Source organism: Natrix helvetica (genome assembly GCF_964273705.1).
Source record: "Natrix helvetica genome assembly, chromosome: 2".
Lineage (NCBI taxonomy): Eukaryota > Metazoa > Chordata > Lepidosauria > Squamata > Natricidae > Natrix > Natrix helvetica.
In genome coordinates, this window is record NC_138552.1 from 121,959,382 (window position 1) to 121,979,483 (window position 20,102).

The following is a 20,102-nucleotide window of genomic DNA, read 5'->3' on the forward strand; positions in this document are numbered from 1 at the left end:
TATATTTATTAATAATTTATTATAATTAATAATTAATTGGGCATGTGTACATATGTATACAAATCATTGTTTTTATTTTTAATTTTAAAGCTTTTTTTGACTTTTGCTTAATCATATAAATGAAGTAGCTATTTATAATAATCAAATATTATATCATCCCAAATTTAATATAATAAAAAATTAACAACAGCATTGCTATTAAATATACAATATAGCTTAAATGAATAATTGGCAGTTTCACTGTTAAAATATTATAATCATGTATATTTTATCCATGATATATTCAGTACTAAAAGGATAGAGGTATTTTGACCCCAATGGACTGGAATTCATTGAGTTAAATACGTTCTTTTGGCATGGCACCTATAATCCATAACACTATAGTGTCCCATAAATAGAACTGATTGCTACACTAGTAAAACAAATTATATATTGAGAGAGAGAGAGAGAGAGAGAGAGGGAGAGAGAGAGAGAAATTGAACAAGGGAGAGAAAAGCAATCAGTAAAGCTCCTAAATTCTCTGACTTCTCGAAAGTTGTGTTTTATTCATGCCCATGGATATTTCAGTTAGCTAACAATTGAAATGAACAAATGTATTTATTTTGATCACATTGATAAAAAATTTGTAAATAGAATGGTTATAAAAACACTCCCAGTTTAAATTTATAGTTAATGTCATTTCATATTTGTTCAAATTCCACAAATTAGAATCTGATACTTTAAATGATGTTGCCCATAGACAATCAAACCTACTATCTTGAATTGCATGAAAAATTCAACACATAGTTTAATTGTTAGAAGTTGGAAAAAAACAAAAAATGCCTAAGACTGCAAGGCTGGAAGCTAAATATTTTTTCTCTAAAATTCACAAACTTTCACCTAGCCTTGTGATGGCAAACCTATGGCACGCGTGCCACAGATGGCACACAGAGCCCTTTCTGTCACCCCAGCTCAACTCCATCATGCATGACTTCCGCTGGCCAGCTGTTTTCGGGTCTCTGCAATGCATGCATGGGGGAGACGTGTGTGCATGCTTGGGGGGTGGGGAGATTGCAGGAGGTCATGCGCACATACATGGGTTGTGATGCATGCGGGGGGTCGTGCACATATGCAGGGGGTCGGGGGAGTACAGGGGGGTCTTGTGTGCATGCGGGGGTCGGGGAAAGCAGGGGGTTGACATGCAATGCATTATGGGAATGCACTCTTTTGGCATGTAGCAACAAAAAGGTGAGCCATCACTGACCTAGCCTCACTGTATCTAATATGTATAGTTTTGGATTAAATAATTAGTTTAGTCAGTGTAATCTGAGTCTAGTAATGACTTAATCGTATGGATATTTTCAGTCCATCCATGTGCACATAGCTGTATGGTTTGAGAATATAATGTATAAAATCCAGACTATGCAAATTAATAATTTGCTCAGTTTAATATGATTCCAGAATTTGAAAGGCAATCCATACAGAAATGTCTATGTATTAATCTGTAAATATCTGTGATTAATTTAAAGTTCAGAATTATTTAGAGTTGAAAATTCACTTGTAATTTAATTATTTAAATAAATAATTATTAAATTATTTTTATTAGATAGTGTCCATTAGGCTACATGTTTAAGATGGCTGGAGGGAACAAAACCTTTCTATAAGTCTTTTCTCCTGAAACTGATTTTCCAGGTACTGATGTGAAAGACGCTCAGGTTATAAGTGTTTCTACAGGAACAAAATGTATTAATGGGGAATATATGAGTGACCGTGGTCTTGCTTTGAATGATTGCCATGCAGAAATTATAGCTCGGAGATGCCTACTTAAATTTCTTTATACACAACTTGAACTACATTTAAGGTAAGTTCAAAGCACTTTTATGCTACAGAGGCAGGTTCTATCAATCACAGAATATTGTGTTCATATAAATTTTTATGAAAACCTAATATACCTCATAAGACCTAATTCTGGAAAAAAATGGTTTGATCTCATATTTTCAGATGATAGCAGTTGAATTAATGCTTCTTTCCATCTCTGAGATAATGCAGATAGGAATTCATTTTGTGTTATTATCAGTTTTAAGAGCAGCATTCTATAGATTTTTAGGAGATTGCTCTTAGAAAGGTGTGGGGGTCTTCAGTCTTTCAATAACTTATAAAATAATTTTAATCTTTAAGCATTAATTTATGCTTGGCTGTATCTATGTAAGACAGCTTAAAATTTCTGGGAATTGCAGTTAGTGCAAAATGCAGCAGTTTGGCTGCTAATCAGTAAAGATACAAATATAATGTGTTACTGAATGATCAGTACACGATTGCCAGTTGCTTATAGGACACATTTTAAAACTTTAGTATAACTTTCAAAGCCATGAGTATCTGCAAGAGGCCAAATGGGGGGAGGACATTACATTAGGAAACATGGTCAGGGGTGTCAAACTCAAGGGCTGGGGCCTGGATCTTCCCCCTGAGGTGCTTAGATCTGGCCCGTGGGGCCGCCCTGGAGACAGCAAAGGACTGGCCTGCGGTGCCTCTGCCAGCAAAAACTGAGCTCCGTTTACGCTGGCAGAGGGCTGCAGGATGCCATCGCAACCGAAAACTGAGCTCGGGAGCCAGTTTTTGCTGGCAGAGGGCTTGGGCTGCCACAGGCACCCCCAACACGACTGATGTTGAGCTGGCCACGCCACCACACTCCCCGAATGTCTAACACAACCTTGATGTGGCCCTCAATGAAATCAAGTTTGACACTTCTGGTGTAGGTAATTGTGATTTTCATAATGAAGTCATCATATTTATCATGACTTTAGCACTGTCACATTATACTATGGAAGCTATCATTTGAAGCCTGTTTAAAGCCTAAATCCTTGGCAAGCAGGCTGGTCTGTGACTATCTGAAGGACATCTCTTTTGTTGTGAGACTTGACTAGATACAAAGCCTCAAAAGGAGATGCCATTCCATACTATTTGAGGCTCATTTATTTGGCAAGCAGGAAATCTTCTCTTCTGTTGCCCCCAAGCTATGAAATGATTTATATTCACTCTTTCTGGATTTTGTGAAGTAATATCTTTTCCCTAAACTTTTAATTGTTAACATCTGTTTAAGATGTTTATGTTGTAACCAGGGGTGGTATTTACTTACCTACCTTACCGGTTCACAAATGTGAGCACACGCTCAGCCTTCCACGCATGTGCTTTTGTGAAAAAAAAGGCCTAAATGGGATGCCATAGAGCCGAGGTGGGTAGACAGGGCCACCCAAGATTTCTGCTACCGGTTTGGGCGAACTGGTAGAATGCCACCTCTGGTTGTAACTATTGTTAGTTGCCCTGAGTGCTAATTTAACTGAAAGATAGGATTCAATAAATAAAAAATAAAGCATCAATTTAATGAAATAAATAATGCATGCTCTGCACAGACTATGGCAAGAGGCTCTTCTCAAGAGATTTTCTGTCTATAATGCATAATTATATGGACATTCTAGGAAACTATTGAATGCATTATTTGTAGTAGAATAACATTTTAATAGTTATATATGTATATAAGTATATATATAGCTATAGATAGAGAGAATATAAAAGTCATTATATAAAAATAGTCCCCATTATTTTAAAATGATTCATAATATAGAGGAGCCATACTGAATGAATGGCTGAAGTAAAAACATATGCAGGAACTGAAATATACACCAGCAGTCATAAATTGACAAGGCTCCATTGGTAAATGTTGGTTGGAATTTTGAGATTGCTTCATGTGTTTCTTCTTGAGATGTTGCAATTAATTTTTAAAACTATTCCAATCATATATTAAAGTGTCTGAAATATTTTGAAGTGAATTGTATGATCACTTGTCTTCTGAGGAAATAAGAACATTAATATCTGTCATCTTAAATCCCCAAGGGGAAAATTTTCTATCTGTAACAGCCTAGAAGCTTTAATATAACATTATTTTTCAATATAGGGTGACATTTGTCATAGCTATATGACAAATGGTCTGAAATGGTATAGCTTGGACTATAGGGTTGGACTATGGGGTTAGACAAGAAGATCTTCAAAGTCCATCCACCTCAATTTTCTATCTTCTAAATAATTTTGATGCTAGGACCACACTTTACAAAACATTGTTATAGAGAAAATAATGTCTCTTTCTGTTGTGGCCCAGCAGCGGCCGACTGAGCTGTTGGTGGACTCTGACAGCTCAGACCATTGTGGGACTGCTCTGGAAGATGAGGATGATTCTGGAGGGTGTTTGGATCAGAGCAGGAACTAGAGAGGCCTGTTGGCCACCAGGTGGCATCTGAGTCAGGGAGCAGTGAGGAGGAACAGAGGGAGGTTGTCCCTGATTGCGTATGCTAGAATTGATAGGAGAAAGGAACAGCTGTGGAGAAGACGTCATAGAAGGAAGTAAGGACAGCTGGCTAAGGGTGTGGCCCTTCCCAAAGAGTTCATAGGTGGAGCGACGGGAGGGAAATCTTTGCAGGAAACAACAGTCCATTATACGAGCTGTTGAGAAAGCATTCTGTAAGTTTAATCTTGGGTTCTTGAAGATAACTTTCTAGGCTCCTAGCCAAGGGGTGGCTTTATTTATGTAATTAGTCGTGGCAGACAGCCAAGCCTGTGTCTGCATATTCATTGGAATCACGGGATAGAACACTTTTGTAGTATCACCAGTTGATGCGGGATCACATCCTACCACACACTTCCCTGCGACCGATTCGCTCTCACAGGGAGGGGCTCCTCCGGGTGCCGTCCACTAGGCAGTGCCAACGGGCGACACCTAGGAGTAGAGCCTTCTCTGTGATGGGCCCAACCCTCTGGAATGACCTCCCCCCCGATATCAGAACCACCACCGACTTTCTCTCCTTTCGACGAAAACTGAAGACTCACCTGTTCCGTTTAGCCGGCCTGGACCATTCATAACCTCATTATACCTCTTGGCAGATATATTTTTAACTGGGTAATTTTAATTGGGTATTTTTTAGGATTGTTTATATACTGTTTTTTATCTGCTTTACCTGTACAGTGTTGTATTGCCTCCTCTTCTATGTTTTTATGTTTCCATGTTTGTAGTCTATTTTATCTATTTCACTTGACTGTACACCTTTGGGGAGAGGGGGCGGTATAAAAATCGAAATAAAAGGTAAAAGGTAAAGGTAAAGGATAGTCTTTGGTTGTTGAACTTACATCTATTGTAAGTAGATATCTATTTGGCCCCAGTTTCCACAAGGTGGTTAAGACTTTTTATGCTAAAGTTTTCCCCTGATTTTCACATATGAGATGAAAGTCTTTTGTGCTTGACGAAGACGAAGTTTTCTTGCTGAATTTATTTTGCAGAACTCCTCATGAAGAATTTTTGAGAATTAAGATTGGTAATGCATATTATAAAATTAATATCTTTCTGGATATGTACTACACTGAAAATACATTTTTATTTATTGTCTTCATTTACATTTCCAAAACAAATAAGTCAATAGGACATAGAGACAGCGGCAAAACTGACATAAAATTTTCTTAAGCTACTGGAACAATCATAGAAAGATTTTAACATTGGGTTAAACAGAAACTTAGGTTTAAGCAAATTGAATGTAAAATAACCAAAAACAGATTATTTGTTCTTAATTTTCTTTATTTATAGTGTTATTGTACTAAACAAATTAAAGGAAAGTATGAATATATTCAACAGTATTAAAGAAATTTACTTCAAACTTAATCATAATAACAATGGAGAGGGAGAGAATTGTTATAAACAGAAAATTACATTATAAACAGCATATTCTGAATTTCTCATTATTTAATGTGGCCTTTCATTGATATAAAGGAAATTCAAATTAATCTATAGGTCACATAAAGAACTAATACCAGTTTTACCAATTTACTTCAATTACCTATAAAAATTATTGCATAAGAACCACAAGTCTTTTAAAGCCTACTATAGAAATCAGAGCTACTGTGGCATAATAATTAAAGTTAGAATTGGCATTAGCTCTGAGGAAAGCCAGGTTCAAGTCCACTCTCAGCCACAGAAGCTCACTGGATACCTTTAGACCAGTCAAGCTATGCTAGCTCAATGTATATTATAAGTTTCTTTTTGTTGAGAGAAATGTTAAGGGGAAACAATGGAAGCAGCAGAGGCATGTGGACCAAATTGTCCAATGTAAGTATCTAAGTTCAATACTATATGTTGCATATATCTCCTACTTGATGCATGCAAGCAAGAACCTGTTGGCTTGCAAGATAGTCTGGCTTAAATTGAATAGTGAGAACATGCTTGCGGCATACTGGCCGAAATGTGTCCCCCCCCCCCCAATAGACATTATTACATCCTTATCATTAATATGAAATGATACATGTGGTGCATTTTGTGATTCTCTAGTGCTGTGATGGCAAACTTATGGCACTTGTGCCAGAGGTGGCACACAGAGCTCTCTCTGTGGGCATGCATGCGGGCACCAGCTGCTCTTCACAGGCAGTGGAGCACCGAAAAACGCCCCAAAAGCAGGCCATTTTTGGGCTGTTTTCAGGCCATTTTAAGGCTGAAAAGTGACCCTAAAAGTGGCCTGAAAATGGGCTGAAAAACGGCCCAAAAATGCACACCGGCCAGCTGGTCTTCAAGTTTCCAGTGCTCCAGCACGTACATATGCACGTGCATTCCAGTTTGGGCACTCAGGGCCGAAAAGGTTTGCCATCACTACTCTAGTGTACACTTTCGTGAATTTACTAAAAACACTTTGATTAAAACATAGTCATGCATGCACAATGATTATGCAGAAGTCAATATTGATGTGGTTGTCTGATGATTAGTAAGGCATGTGGAACATTGTGACCTGGAATGTAAGAGAAAAAATAAATCATCAGGGAGGTGAATGGAAGAAAGGCAATTTATTTATGTTGTGGGGGATGGGAAGTAAATAAAAAATCTGAATGAAGGAGCATCTAATTTTGTCGAATAAAATTGATGAATTTCCTAATGGAAGTGGTAGTGCAGATTTAATTATGAATAAAAGGCTAAAATGCACATCAAAATGATATATTGGTGTAGTATAAATTATTATTATTGATATTGGTAAACATTAAAGTAGGAAGTTATAAGATGGTTACACCTCTGTTACCTCCTACAATTACAACAATAAAAATGCAAACTAAATTCAAACTAAAATAAAAGAATCAAAAGAAAAAATGGAAGACACAATAAAGAAATAAAAATAGTATATAAGGAAAAAAAATTAAGAATATAATAAAGAAGAAAAAAATAAATATATAAAGAAATGACTTCTCTCTCCATCCCAGTATAAACAATTTTAGTAACTTACCATCTTCTCTTAAAATACAACAAATTATTTTCCCATATCCCACCTCTTTGTCTATAAACTAATTTATAAAACCTGGTCATTTCAATTCTGATTTAAGGATACAAAATCCAACTGGGCAGGTTTACATGTTGGACCTATGTCTCCATGCTTGGAGTTGTATATATTTAATAGCTCTGTGGAAGGGGACCATCCCTTTTAGACGGCCCGAAGAAGATCCATAGTTGATTACTGGATGTTAACAAAAGTCCACTAGGGGCTACCAGAGATAAACAATGTATCTATTTTAACCTTCATCAAATAACTCAACTGTTGTATTTCTTCCTTTTATTTTTAGCCATCTTGATCTTTAATCTGTATAAATAATATCATATAACTTTATTTATTTCAAATTTTTGTCCCATCTCACAAAAAGCAACACAGAGCTTTCCCAGAGATGCCACAATCCCAAAATGGATGGGGAAGAGAATCAGGGTAACCACATCCTAGAATCACTCAAGATATATCTAGTAGGTTAGAAATTATAGTTTTAGTTTGGCAAGATTCTGTCCAAATGAATAATTGCACTCGATTGGACTTGTGTTGTCTCTAGGATTGAGCCTTACAAGGCTCTGACATAAGAGTGCTTCTGCACTTTGCTAATTGGAAGTAAGTAGTGGATTCGGTGTTTTAAGAGAAATTTATAGACATTGGTCATGAACTTTATGAGTCAATGTTCTTTCTGATTTTTCTTTGATTGGTTTCAGAGGCTCCATTTCAGCCACTTGTTTATAGTTTTTTCTAAGTTGTAAGTGAACAACAGCTGTTTGTAATTTCCTTTGATATAATCCATGATTGAATGTAGAGTTTGCTGCTCAATTACTTAAGCAAAAAATCCTAATTATCTGCAGAATAATTTACTTCTATTGGCAATTCTCTCAGTAGTCCCTTTGATTTATTATAATAAATATGATAATACCATAACATATTTGATCTAGTTATGCTAAATTTTAGGTTTTGTTTGATGTACAGTATGTACTTCCATGCAACCTGAATAATATTTTCTCTCTTTATTTCAGCAATAAGGAAGACCAGCAAAAATCTATTTTTATCAAGTCAGAACAAGGTGGCTTTAAATTGGATGAAAATGTGCAGTTTCATCTCTATATTAGCACCTCCCCTTGTGGTGATGCTCGGATTTTTTCACCACATGAAGCTGCCCAAGAAGGTATAAACAGTGGAGATTATTTTGATAAAGTGAAAGAGAGTTCTTCTAGTTTCTAAAATCAAAATCAACTAAGTCCCGTCATATAAAACAGAACAGTACAAAAAACCTGCACCACTTTTGGCCCTTTCATACAAAAATATGTTTCTGAATTAATCTATGACTTCATTGTAATTATTCAACACTCATGCAAAATACACAACAATTTACTTCTGTGTAGAATTTATTTATTTTATTTATTTGATTGTATGGAGCAATTGTAAAGAATAGTAATAATGTGCAATCCATTCATTCCTACAACAGCATATTTATTGTGGCTTTAATTATGTATGTAAATTGCATTGGAATATGTAAGTTATAGGTAATTTGAAAAAATCCTAAGGTTTCTTGAATGCATGAAATGCCACAGTAACAATGAAGACTAGATAATATTATCAATTCTGTGTACGTAAAACGTTGTGTAAAATTATTATTGCACATGATAACTTTTCTAATTGCACTATATTTTGTGTTGTTTTTCTGTTCTGTAACTTCCCTGGCTGAAATAAGAAATAAAAATAATGCTTAATATTATCGGTCTAGTGGTTAAGGTAGCAGGCTAGAAACTGGGAGACTGTGAGTTCTAGTCCCCCTCTGGCATGAAAACCCACTGGGTGAATTTGGGCTAGTCACTCTCTCTCAGATCACCTCGCCTCACAAGATGGTTGTTTGGAAAAAATATCAAGTATGCTTGCCACCTTGAGTTGTTTATAAAAATATGAAAGGTGCCATATAAATAAAATAAGTAATAAGTATATATGTGAGTGTGTGTGTGTGTGTGTGTGTGTATTAGTAGATTTTCACGGGTGTAGTTATGCTGGTCTTGTATTCGGGTCTTTTCCCATGTAAGATTGAGATTGTCTTGGCAACATTTCGGCGAGGTCTCACTCGCCATCTTCAGGCTGGGTTTTGGGCTTAAAGCATAGTCGGAGCTGCCGTCTTTCTATAAATCTTGGGGGGGGGGGGTTGGAGTACTGGCTTTGTTTCAGTAAGTAGAATGATTGGTTGTGTGGTTGTATCATGATTGGTAAATTGGTGCTGATTGGTGCTGGCTGTGTGTTCGTTGTTGTTTTGTGTTGTAACGGCCTGGGTGGTGGATGGGGCTCATTTGTTGACTAGGGCATTATATATATATATGCTGCTTTGTTTTGTAACTATGGTGGCTTGCATGATTCAGATCAAGGAGACAGACACCCAAACCGGAAAGCAAGAGGTCAGCTACGGACAAAAATTGAATCTGGGGAAGGAACGATCCCTGTCCGTTCTACATCTACAATCCAGACATGGGATGGAGTTCTTCAGGGAGAGAGGTTACTTACTATGTCTTGCAGTGATAAGATAGCTAGGTAAGCTACCTTTTTACAATGAGATATTTCAATTTGGGGTGAACAGCATTTTGTGGCTCAGGGACATAGGAGGGACACTGTCAGTTTTCAACCCTATTTCATTTTGAGAGAATTTTGAAAGTAACATTGGTATTTTAAGTCTCCTGGAGGAATACTATTATACTTTTACTTGTTACTATACTTCCTTTTTAAAAAGCAAAATGATCCCACAGATTTTTTGTGATTGTCAGTAATTGCATACAGCCTTATCCAGCCCTTCTGCAGCTCATGGGTACACAATGCATGACTTGGGTCATCACCCCCTCACCTCACAGGAATTGGCATCTTTTGATACCGATGGAGTCCTCTCTTGCTTATCTATCTAAAAGAGATTAAGGCAGCTGACAAATCTCTGACAAATTCATTCTATTGCTTCTCATAAATTATAGCTGGTCTGGGATAGCTTATATTAACTTTTCAGAGAAAAATATAGGACAACATTGACAAAAAGAGATATAGTATATACCTGTGATGGCGAACATATGGCACGCGTGCCACAGCTGAGGGCATGCAAGCAGTTGCCCTAGGTCAGCTGCAGCGCGCATGTGCGTGCCAGCCAGCTGATTTTTGGCCTTTGGAGGGCCGGGGGAGGCCATTTTTGCCCTCCCCAGGTTTCAGGAGGGCAGGGGGGTCATGCCTGCATGCACGAAAGGATTGAATTATAGCTGTGGGCTTTCGGCACCCGAGCCAAAAACTGGTAGTTACAGGCGGTATGCCCCGGTACGAGCATACCGGACCCTGCCCAGAGCACCAGGTACCGTTCTGGTACAGTGCTCCAGAGGGCCCGCCCGCCCCCCCCGAGCTCCATACCTGTCCTTTAAACCCTTCGGTGCTTCCACGCATGTGCATGGCGCATAAAGCGCTTGCATGACGCTCTGCCGAACAGCTGGAGCATTGCAGAGGCTTGCAGAGGCATTGCTGGAAGGTAAGACACATGTGCGTGTGCACACTGGGCACGTTCATGTGGAGGACGCTGGGCCAGTTACAACGGGATCCAGAACCCACCACTGATACTTTCCTGTCTGTTAAGGGCTTTAAGTTGGAAATATCACTTACTTCCAGAAGAAGAATGTTTATTTACTCATGCATTTCTTTTACCAAATATTATTCCTTATAAATCAATTGATATATGATATTCACTCAGATTATATGTTTGTAAAGCGATATTTAATGACTGCAATATTTTTCAATGATACGTGATTTTAAAAAAATGATTTGAAGTGTATTTTAACACAAAATACCTAATCATACTTCAGTCTTATTAAATTGGAAATTCTAAAATGAGACTTTCATACAAAGCATAAGTTTCACAAAATTACAGCCCTCCTACTTTTTTGAACCTTCTTTAAACTTAAACAAGTCAATCAGAATTGTATCACAAGACATATGGAAGAAAATGTTAAAAGCATATGCTACTCAATATGTATAAAAATCAATTCTGCATTTCCCAACTTGAGTATACTACTCAGAATAGTTCAACTGCTTTTAATTTTATTTGGCTAATATGAATAAATCTGGAGTCCTTTCAAGTTTTATTGCGGTGCATATTAGGTAAAGGTAAAGGTTTCCCTCGCACATATGTGCTAGTTGTTCCCGACTCTAGGGGGTGGGGTTCATCTCCCGTTTTAAAGCCGAAGAGTCAGTGCTATGTGACGACATCTCTGTGGTCATGTGGCTGGCATGACTAAATGCCAAAGGTACATGGAACGCTGTTACCTTCCCACCAAAGGTGGTTCCCATTTTTCTACTTGCATTTTTACATGCTTTCAAACTGCTAGATTGGCAGAAGCTGGCTCAAGTAACCGGAGCTCACTCCATTACATGGTGCTAGGGATTTGAACTGCCGACCTTTCTGTTTGACAAGCTCAGCGTCTTAGCCACTGAGCCACTGCGTCCCTTTTGGAATGCATATTAAGCTACCATAAATATTTATCTGTGGATGCTATATCACATGTTACATGTAAAAAAATTATCTTGGGTTTAAAGCTTTTGGCAGCTATTGAAATGAAACCTCTGTAAAATACTTTTTCTTTATTCTAAATCAATGTAGTATACAATTGTAGGACCAGTTATTATGCCAGCATTTCTTCAATTTCATTGCTTGCTGGTGTTTCAAGGCCCAGTTCAGACAGAGGTCAATGGTTAAACACCATTTAGCTAGATGGCTGACCCAGTTAAAAACAGTATCTTCATCTTGATTCAAGACTCCAGTTTATAAGCCTCATGCAGTCCATCAGCCTATGATGCGAGTTAAAAATTAATTATACCAAAAGAAAAGATGACATTCAAAGTGATTCATATTTGATAACTCTAGATAGCTTCTTTCAATAAAGATGTTAAAAAGCATGGGAGGTAAAAGGAACACTAAGGATTGCCATAGGATAATCTTCCTGAGCAAAGTAATAGTCTCCTGAAATCACCTATCCAAATACTGATAGAACTATTCAACTACAGTTCCCACATTTCCCAACTCCGATATCCTATACAGAAAAATATTTTGATCAATGATATCAAATGGTGCCAGTATATTAGGTTTATGGTAAATTTCACAGTTTAAGGTGCCATAAAAGAGGAATTTACAACAACATGGATGCAGCAGGTCGTTCCCCATTATCCCACTTAATAAGCCAGAAAGGGCAATAGTCAGACAAATAAACATGATCAAGTACTTTGTTAATATCCTCAGCCCTCAAAAATCGATGCTTGTTCAACATAGCTTGACTACTGAGTGCTCTGCACAGCTCCAGTAAGTGTAGTGCGCTAACAGCAGAGTCAGGTTGTGACTTGAGAATCTTAAAAATTACTCATACTGGGTGTGAGAGATATTCTCTTTTCTTTTGACCAAGATAGGGCAATTAATTAGGGATAGCAACTGTCAGGAAATAAAAGGATTTCTTTTATCTTCGCAGTCATATAAACTGGATTATGTTCCATAGAGTTCTAGGAAATCTATTGTGTGAGTGGTATTTTGCTATGAAGACTAATGTTTTCACTCATTACTGGCAACAAATTAGCAAAAGCTGAAAAATATAATGAAATAGAAGGGTGAATCTCAAGAGACAATCATACACAAAAACTTGCTTCACATGCCTACTGTATTAGCATTGTTGAGTGCTGACATGATAAAAGATAATGTTACTTGTTTTCCTTTAGGTGGAATGTACTTGGTATTCAAGGAGCTTTACTTAGCCTCTTTGTAGAGCCAATATACCTCTCAAGCATTATCTTGGGAAGTTTGTATCATGGAGATCATTTGTCCAGGGCAGCATACCAGCGGATAGCAGAGATAGAAGATCTACCATCTCCCTGCGTACTTAACAGACCTTTACTCAGTGGTAAGCATGAAATGAAAGAAAAATTGAATCTCTCCTAATGCTGTCCGTTTTTTCAAAATATTGCAACTAACACAAAAACTTTAATAAATGGTAAATATATTCCAAGAGCTTGGAATCAACTAGACTGTTGCTATTGACTATGGTTTAGTACAAAACTGGGGATAAACGTGGAATTGATGGGCATGAGGAAGCCTCCTATTATTTTTGCACATGACTACAAACATCTATTCCTTATTAAAGGAATGTTGCTAGAATACTTAAATACTTAAATAGGCTTCTTAGGTCTCCTGGTATTAAAGTATCAACATTTTATTTTTCTTCTTTAACAAAAATCAATCCCTAGCAGTCTCTTTGCTCACAAGTTTTAAATAATTTAGTAACTGAGCACAGAGCCACACATTGTGAATAATTTCATGGTTTGTTTTAGAATAACTGAAGAACATAGTGAAAAGTGAGCAAAGAGACTGCTAGGGATTGATTTTTGTTAAAGAAGAAAAATAAAATGTTGATACTTTAATACCAGGAGACCTAAGAAGCCTATTTAAGTATTCTAGTACTTATGCAAGCTGTATAAATTCCTGTATTATATAAAAAAGCTTTCTCCAAAGAACCAATTACACATTAGATAAAATTCCACCATAAGTCTTTTTTTTTTAAAAAAAAATCCTTTTTATTAGTTTACAATATAAATTACAAAAATACAAAAGCAAATAATAGGAAAATATGGGAGGGAAAAGGGAAGAGAAAAGGGTAGAAAATAGGGGGGAAAGCTAGTAACATCAAATTCAACTTCTTATTTTTACAAAGCAGTATAAACTAGCCATTTCTATAACAACCAATCTATCTAATCAGTAAAACCCAAAATCAAAATTTCATTTTTTCCCAACTCAAACACAAAGTGCAGAAGTGGTTTCCAAAAAGAAACAAAAATACTTGTGTTTTTCTTTTCTTTTATCAAAGCAGTCAATTTAGCCATCTCTTCTAATTCCACCAGCTTTTGCAACCATTTATCTATTGTGGGGATTAATAATAATAATAATAATAATTTTATTTGATTAGCCGCAACCCTCTCCCGAAGGACTCGGGGCGGCGTACAATCAAACAGATAAAAAATACACATAAGACAAACATATATACAAAAGAACAGAGACATATACATATGTGCATGGAGGAGGATGGACTTAAGTGAAAGACAGTTAAAAATACAATTTAAAATCCCCTAATAAAATTACCAAATTAAAAAACCCATCAGGAGCGTTACTAAGTTATGGTCGAGCCAGGCCAGCTATTTGGAAAAGGTGGGTCTTGAGCTTGACACGGAAGGAGCGGAGGTCAGTAGTAGTCCTAATATCCGGGGGGAGGTCATTCCACAGGGCTGGGCCCGCCACAGAGAAGGCTCTGCTCCTAGGCGCCGCCCCATGGCACTGTCTGGTAGACGGCACCTGGAGAAGTCCCTCTCTGTGCGAGCGGATGGGTCGTAGGGATGTATGGGGCAGAATACGATCCCGCAGGTAACTAGGTCCTGAGCCATGGAGCGCTTTAAAGATCGTAATCAAAACCTTGAAACGCACTCGATAGACCACAGGAAGCCAGTGCAGCTCGCGCAGGAGAGGTGTCACATGGGAGTACTTGGTACTCCCCATAATCACCCGCGCGGCCGCATTCTGGACCAACTGCAGTCTCCGAGTGCATTTCAAGGGGAGCCCCATGTAGAGAGCGTTACAGTAGTCCAGGCGAGACGTCACCAGCGCATGGGTGACTGTGCGTAAGGCGTCCCGGTCCAATAGGGGGCGCAATTGGCGCACCAGGCGAACCTGGTGGAACGCCCCCCTGGCCACGGCTGTCACATGTTCATCCATGGACAGCCTGGCATCCAGGAGGACGCCCAAATTGCGCGCCCGCTCCACGGGGGCAAGTTGAATGCCCCCAATGGCCAGAGATGGAATTATCTGGTTGAACCGGGGGGCCGGAACCCCCAGCCACTCCGTCTTGGAAGGCTTGAGCCTGAGTCGGTTGTCATCCATCCAGACCCGTACGGCTTCCACACACCGGGACATCACTTCGATGGCCTCGTTGGGGTGGTTCGGGGTGGAAATGTACAGCTGAGTATCATCAGCGTACAGATGATATCCCACCCCGAAACCACGGATGATCTCACCCAGCGGCTTCATGTATGTGTTGAACAGGAGCGGCGAGAGGACCGACCCCTGTGGCACCCCACAAGTAAGGGGGCTTAGGGTCGACCTCTGCCCCCCTGCCAACACACGTTGCGTCCGGCCGGAGAGGTAGGAGCCGAACCACCACAAAACGGTGCCCCGGACCCCCAACCCCTCCAGTCGGTGCAACAGGATACCATGGTCGATGGTATCAAAAGCCGCCGAGAGGTCTAATAGGACCAGGATAGAGGAGCAACCCCTATCTCTGGCCCTCCAGAGATCGTCTACCAACGCGACCAAGGCCGTCTCAGTGCTGTACCCAGGGCGAAAGCCGGACTGGCGCGGGTCTAGATAATCATTCTCCTCCAGATGTCGTGGGAACTGAGAAGCCACCACACTCTCTACAACCTTCGCCAAAAAGGGAAGGTTGGAGACAGGACGATAATTGGCCAGCTCCGTAGGGTCTAGGGAAGGCTTCTTGAGCAAGGGTCTCACCACCGCCTCTTTCAAGGCGACCGGGAGAGACCCCTCACCCAACGAAGCGTTCACTAGGCCCAGGAGCCAGTCGCGTGTAACCTCCCAGGAAGCCAGTACAAGCCAGGAGGGACACGGGTCCAGCAAACATGTGGTAGGTCGCAGTCGTCCACGCAATCTGTCCAAATCCTCGATGGCAACCAAGTCAAACTCCTCCCAAAAAGGTTTCTCAAGACTCGCCACTGGCGTCTCGACTGGGCCACTGAAGGGGACCCAATCCTTCCGGATTTGAGCGACTTTATCCAGCAGATATTTCCCAAACTCCTCTGCTCTACCCTGTAGAGGGGCCTCCCGCGGCCTCTGAAACAGAAGGGAGCGGGACACCCGAAACAGGGCGGCAGGGCGGTTCTCTGCGGATGCAATGAGAGCGGCACAATATCGACGTTTGGCCGTTCTCAATGCCACTAGGTACGTCCTTAAATGGGCTCGTACCTGTGCTCGGTCCAATTCGGATCGGGAGGATCTCCAACGACTCTCTAGGCATCTCTTGCGGCGCTTCATCACCCTTAGCTCCTCGGTGAACCAAGGAGCCAGGGTGGATCGTTGCCGTCGGAGAGGCCGCAAAGGCGCCACCCGGTTCAAGGCCCCGGTAGTCGCATTATTCCACGCGGCCACCAGGTCCTCTACCCGAGGGCGGGTCAGGGCTGCAGGAGGTGGCCCAAGCTCCGTCTGGAACCTGTCTGGTTCCATCAAGCGCCTGGGGCGGAACCATCTAGTGTTTTCCGGTTCCGCCTCCCCGCAGCGAGGGGTAGCACCAGGGAAGTCAAGTCGGAGGAGTGAGTGATCTGACCATGATAGAGGAGTGATGTTTAAATTCACTCCTCCCAGATCACTCAACCACTGGCGAGAGACAAAAACGAGGTCCAAGGTGTGACCTCCCTCGTGTGTCGGGCCCTGAATCATTTGAGTCAGGTCCATGGCTGTCATGGAAGCCATGAACTCCCGAACCCCCTCTGATGCTTCTCCCACTGACGGCAGGTTAAAATCCCCCATTACTAAAAGTTTGGGGGTCTCAACCGCCACCGATGAGATTAGCTCGAGGAGCTCAGGCAGGGTCGCTGATGTATGGCGGGGAGCCAGGTATACTATCAGCAGGCCCAACTGCCTCCCAGGGCCCCATTTCACAACAAGGGATTCACATCCGGACGTCTGTGGCACAGTGGACTCCCTCGGCTCTAAGTCCTCCCAGATAATCACTGCTACCCCACCGCCCCTTCCCCGGCCCCAGGGCTGGTGAAATGCTTGGTAACCTGGTGGGCACATTTCCACGAGGGGTAACCCTCCCTCGTGGCCCAACCAGGTTTCCGTTATTCCCGCGAGGTCCGGCTCCCCCTCCAAAATTAGATCATGAATGAGGGGGGCCTTATTGATAACGGACCTCGCATTGCATAACAGCAGCCTCAGGCCCTGGGCCTGCAAATCCTGACCACCTAGAACGCGGGGGTTGGTACAAGCGACCGGGTGTAACCAGCACCCACGGTCTCCCAACCGACTGCGGGTTGTTAATCTGTGTCCTTCCATTTTTATGCATAAAGTAAACTTGCTGCCATGAACATACATAAGATCCAAGTTCAAAAAGAAATTTCCAAGTCTTTTTCCATTAAACCCAAAAGAAAACTTTCCAGTTTTATCTTTATATTCACTTTGAGAATATTCTGTACTAGAATATGAATCCTACTCCAATATTTCTTTTCTTTATCACAGGTCCACCATAAATGATAGAAAGTCCCTTCTTTAAATTTGCATTTCCAACATTCATTTGAAATACCTTTATATATTCTTGATAACTTATCTGGCTTTTGCACACTGGTGCTTAATTTATATGAAACCCCCTCCCCCCATAAAAGAGAATTAAAGGGCAGATTTATATCCATTTTTTCTAGCATTAAGCTTTACTGAATCAAATAAATACAAATCAAATTATTATCATTTAAGAAAATATTTTGTGGATTGATTAGGAATATATAAATAAAAGACCATTACATGCTGGAGATTGCAATTGTAAATTGTTAGCACCAGAAAAAAGAAATATTTATTGCAGTAAATACATTTAACCTATTCTGGAAAGTGATCGTGTACTTTTTTTCTCCTAATATATATACCAAATTTTTCGCACTATAAGACACTCCGGAATATAAGATGCACCTAGCTTTTTGGGAGGGGAAAAAAATCTGCCTCTGCCTCCCAGCAATTTGCCTCCTTGCTGCAAATAGCCTGGTCAGCTTCAGCACAGCCTGATTTAGCATGAGCAGCTAATTGACGGCTGGATCGGCCTCCTGGAACACCGCCAGTCAGCTGTTCCAGGCTGCGGAGATCGCCGTTGCTGCCATTCAGCGGCAATAGGTGGCAGCAGCAGCAATCCCTGCCTCCTGGAATGGGGCGAAAACAGAACTCACTGAGGCTGAAAATGGGTCATGCTGAGGCAGCAATAGGTGGCGACAGCAATGGTAATGATGGCGGCTGCAATCCATGCAGCCTGAAACAGCTGATCAGTGGTATTCCAGGAGACCAATCCAACCACCAATCAGCTGTTTGTGCTAAATTAGGCTGTGCTGAAGCTGACCAGGCTGTTTGCTGCAAGGAGGCAAATTGCTGGGAGGGAGAGGCAAAAAGGTGGGGGCCAGCAGGTTGGCGGGGCTGGGGTGCGTCTTATAGAGCGAAAAATACAGTGTAAACTGAAAGCATAGTTAATAGAAGAGCAACAAATTATCATTGCTTTTGTGCCCATGTGCGTGATCTTATATACTAGCTTTTATTAAGTATTGGAAATGATTTCATCTTTAAAACAGATCTACAATCTATTTGGTATTGCCCTAATATTTTCTACCAGGTACTAATATTTTTATTTGATTATTTCAGGTATTAGCAATGCTGAGGCCCGTCAGCCAGGAAAAGCACCTAATTTCAGTGTGAACTGGACAGTTGGGGATGCTGGGCTGGAAGTTATTAATGCTACAACAGGCAAGGATGAGCTTGGTCGTGCATCTCGTCTTTGTAAGCATGCACTATATACTCGCTGGATGCGTGTTTATACAAAGGTAGGTTTCCAAAATAGACAGTCCAGTGTTACTTTATGGCTATTGGACTTACTTTCTGATTTTATCTCTGAGGCTGAATGTTTTCAAGGTATGAACTCTGATGAACATCAAATATGAATTTATAGTTGCTGCTGCTCCAAGAACAACCTGGGATATAGAACTGAGATTGGTTTCTTTGATAGGGAATTACTTGTTATTCAGATATTGCTGAACTAAACTTCCAGAAGCCCCAACCAGACTCATCAATTATAAGAAAAGTGGGAAATTTGCATGTGACAACATGTGCAGAGCCACAATTTTCCTATCCATGTTGTAAATTCCTTTTCTTATCTCCTATTTATCTCATAGAATAGGATAGGAAAAGCTTTGCTTATAGCTGCCATGTTAAGAATTTGGCTTAAATGATCTAGGAAAAAGTCTACATCAAAAATCCTCAAACTCTTTATGAAGTTTGAACTTGTACATCGGCTCCTAGATATTTATTATATGAAAATAATTTCATAAATACTACTTTAACAAATAGTGCACCAATACTAATAGTAACACTACTACTAATAAAATTGACTCCTTTGTTAGTCCTGTGGATCCTTGGCAGTTGATACTGACCACTGGGGAATTCTAATCTTCACATATTCATTTCTAATAAGTATATAAATTTACCTCTTCCTCCCATTAGCAAAATGTAATAATATTTACAAAAATTACTAACAAAAGAAAACATTTGGCGCATGGCTTCTAAAATGGTTTCCAACCTCTTCACCGGCAGTGACTATTATCCTTTGTAACAAATGTATGTGTGTTGGGTCTATATGGGTGTTTCTGTTCTTCCATTGTGGTTTTTTCTCCCTGTTCATGTTTATGTACAGGGCAGACTATGTATAGCCCCTCTGGGTCATGTAGGAGGCAGGAGAGCTTAGAATGAACAGCCGGTAACATTTTGAACAGCCATCTCTCCCATAAGGTTGAATTGGGATAATTTTTTCTGGAATGTTTTATTTAACATCCCCTGGCCAGATTTAACCCTCTTTTGAGCTCAGAATTTTTCTTGCCAGCTTCTCTCCCAAATTAAATTCTATTTTCATTATTTGGAAAAGTTATCTTAACTAAAGGACAAGAGCCTTTGACATAACTTCT

At 40.1% G+C, this 20,102-nt stretch overlaps 1 protein-coding gene across 7 annotated transcripts in view; it reads left to right on the plus strand.

Annotated features, from left to right (window-relative positions):
- Positions 1 to 20,102, plus strand: part of ADARB1 (adenosine deaminase RNA specific B1) — a 117,546-nt gene that overhangs the window by 54,300 nt on the left and 43,144 nt on the right. For all 7 annotated transcript variants that reach the window (XM_081944388.1, XM_081944385.1, XM_081944382.1 and 4 more), the window contains 5 exons: positions 1,672 to 1,840; positions 8,336 to 8,484; positions 9,698 to 9,866; positions 13,059 to 13,240; positions 18,790 to 18,968. In XM_081944388.1, the coding sequence (XP_081800514.1) occupies positions 1,672 to 1,840; positions 8,336 to 8,484; positions 9,698 to 9,866; positions 13,059 to 13,240; positions 18,790 to 18,968 (848 nt within the window). The remainder of the gene's footprint in view (positions 1 to 1,671; positions 1,841 to 8,335; positions 8,485 to 9,697; positions 9,867 to 13,058; positions 13,241 to 18,789; positions 18,969 to 20,102) is intronic.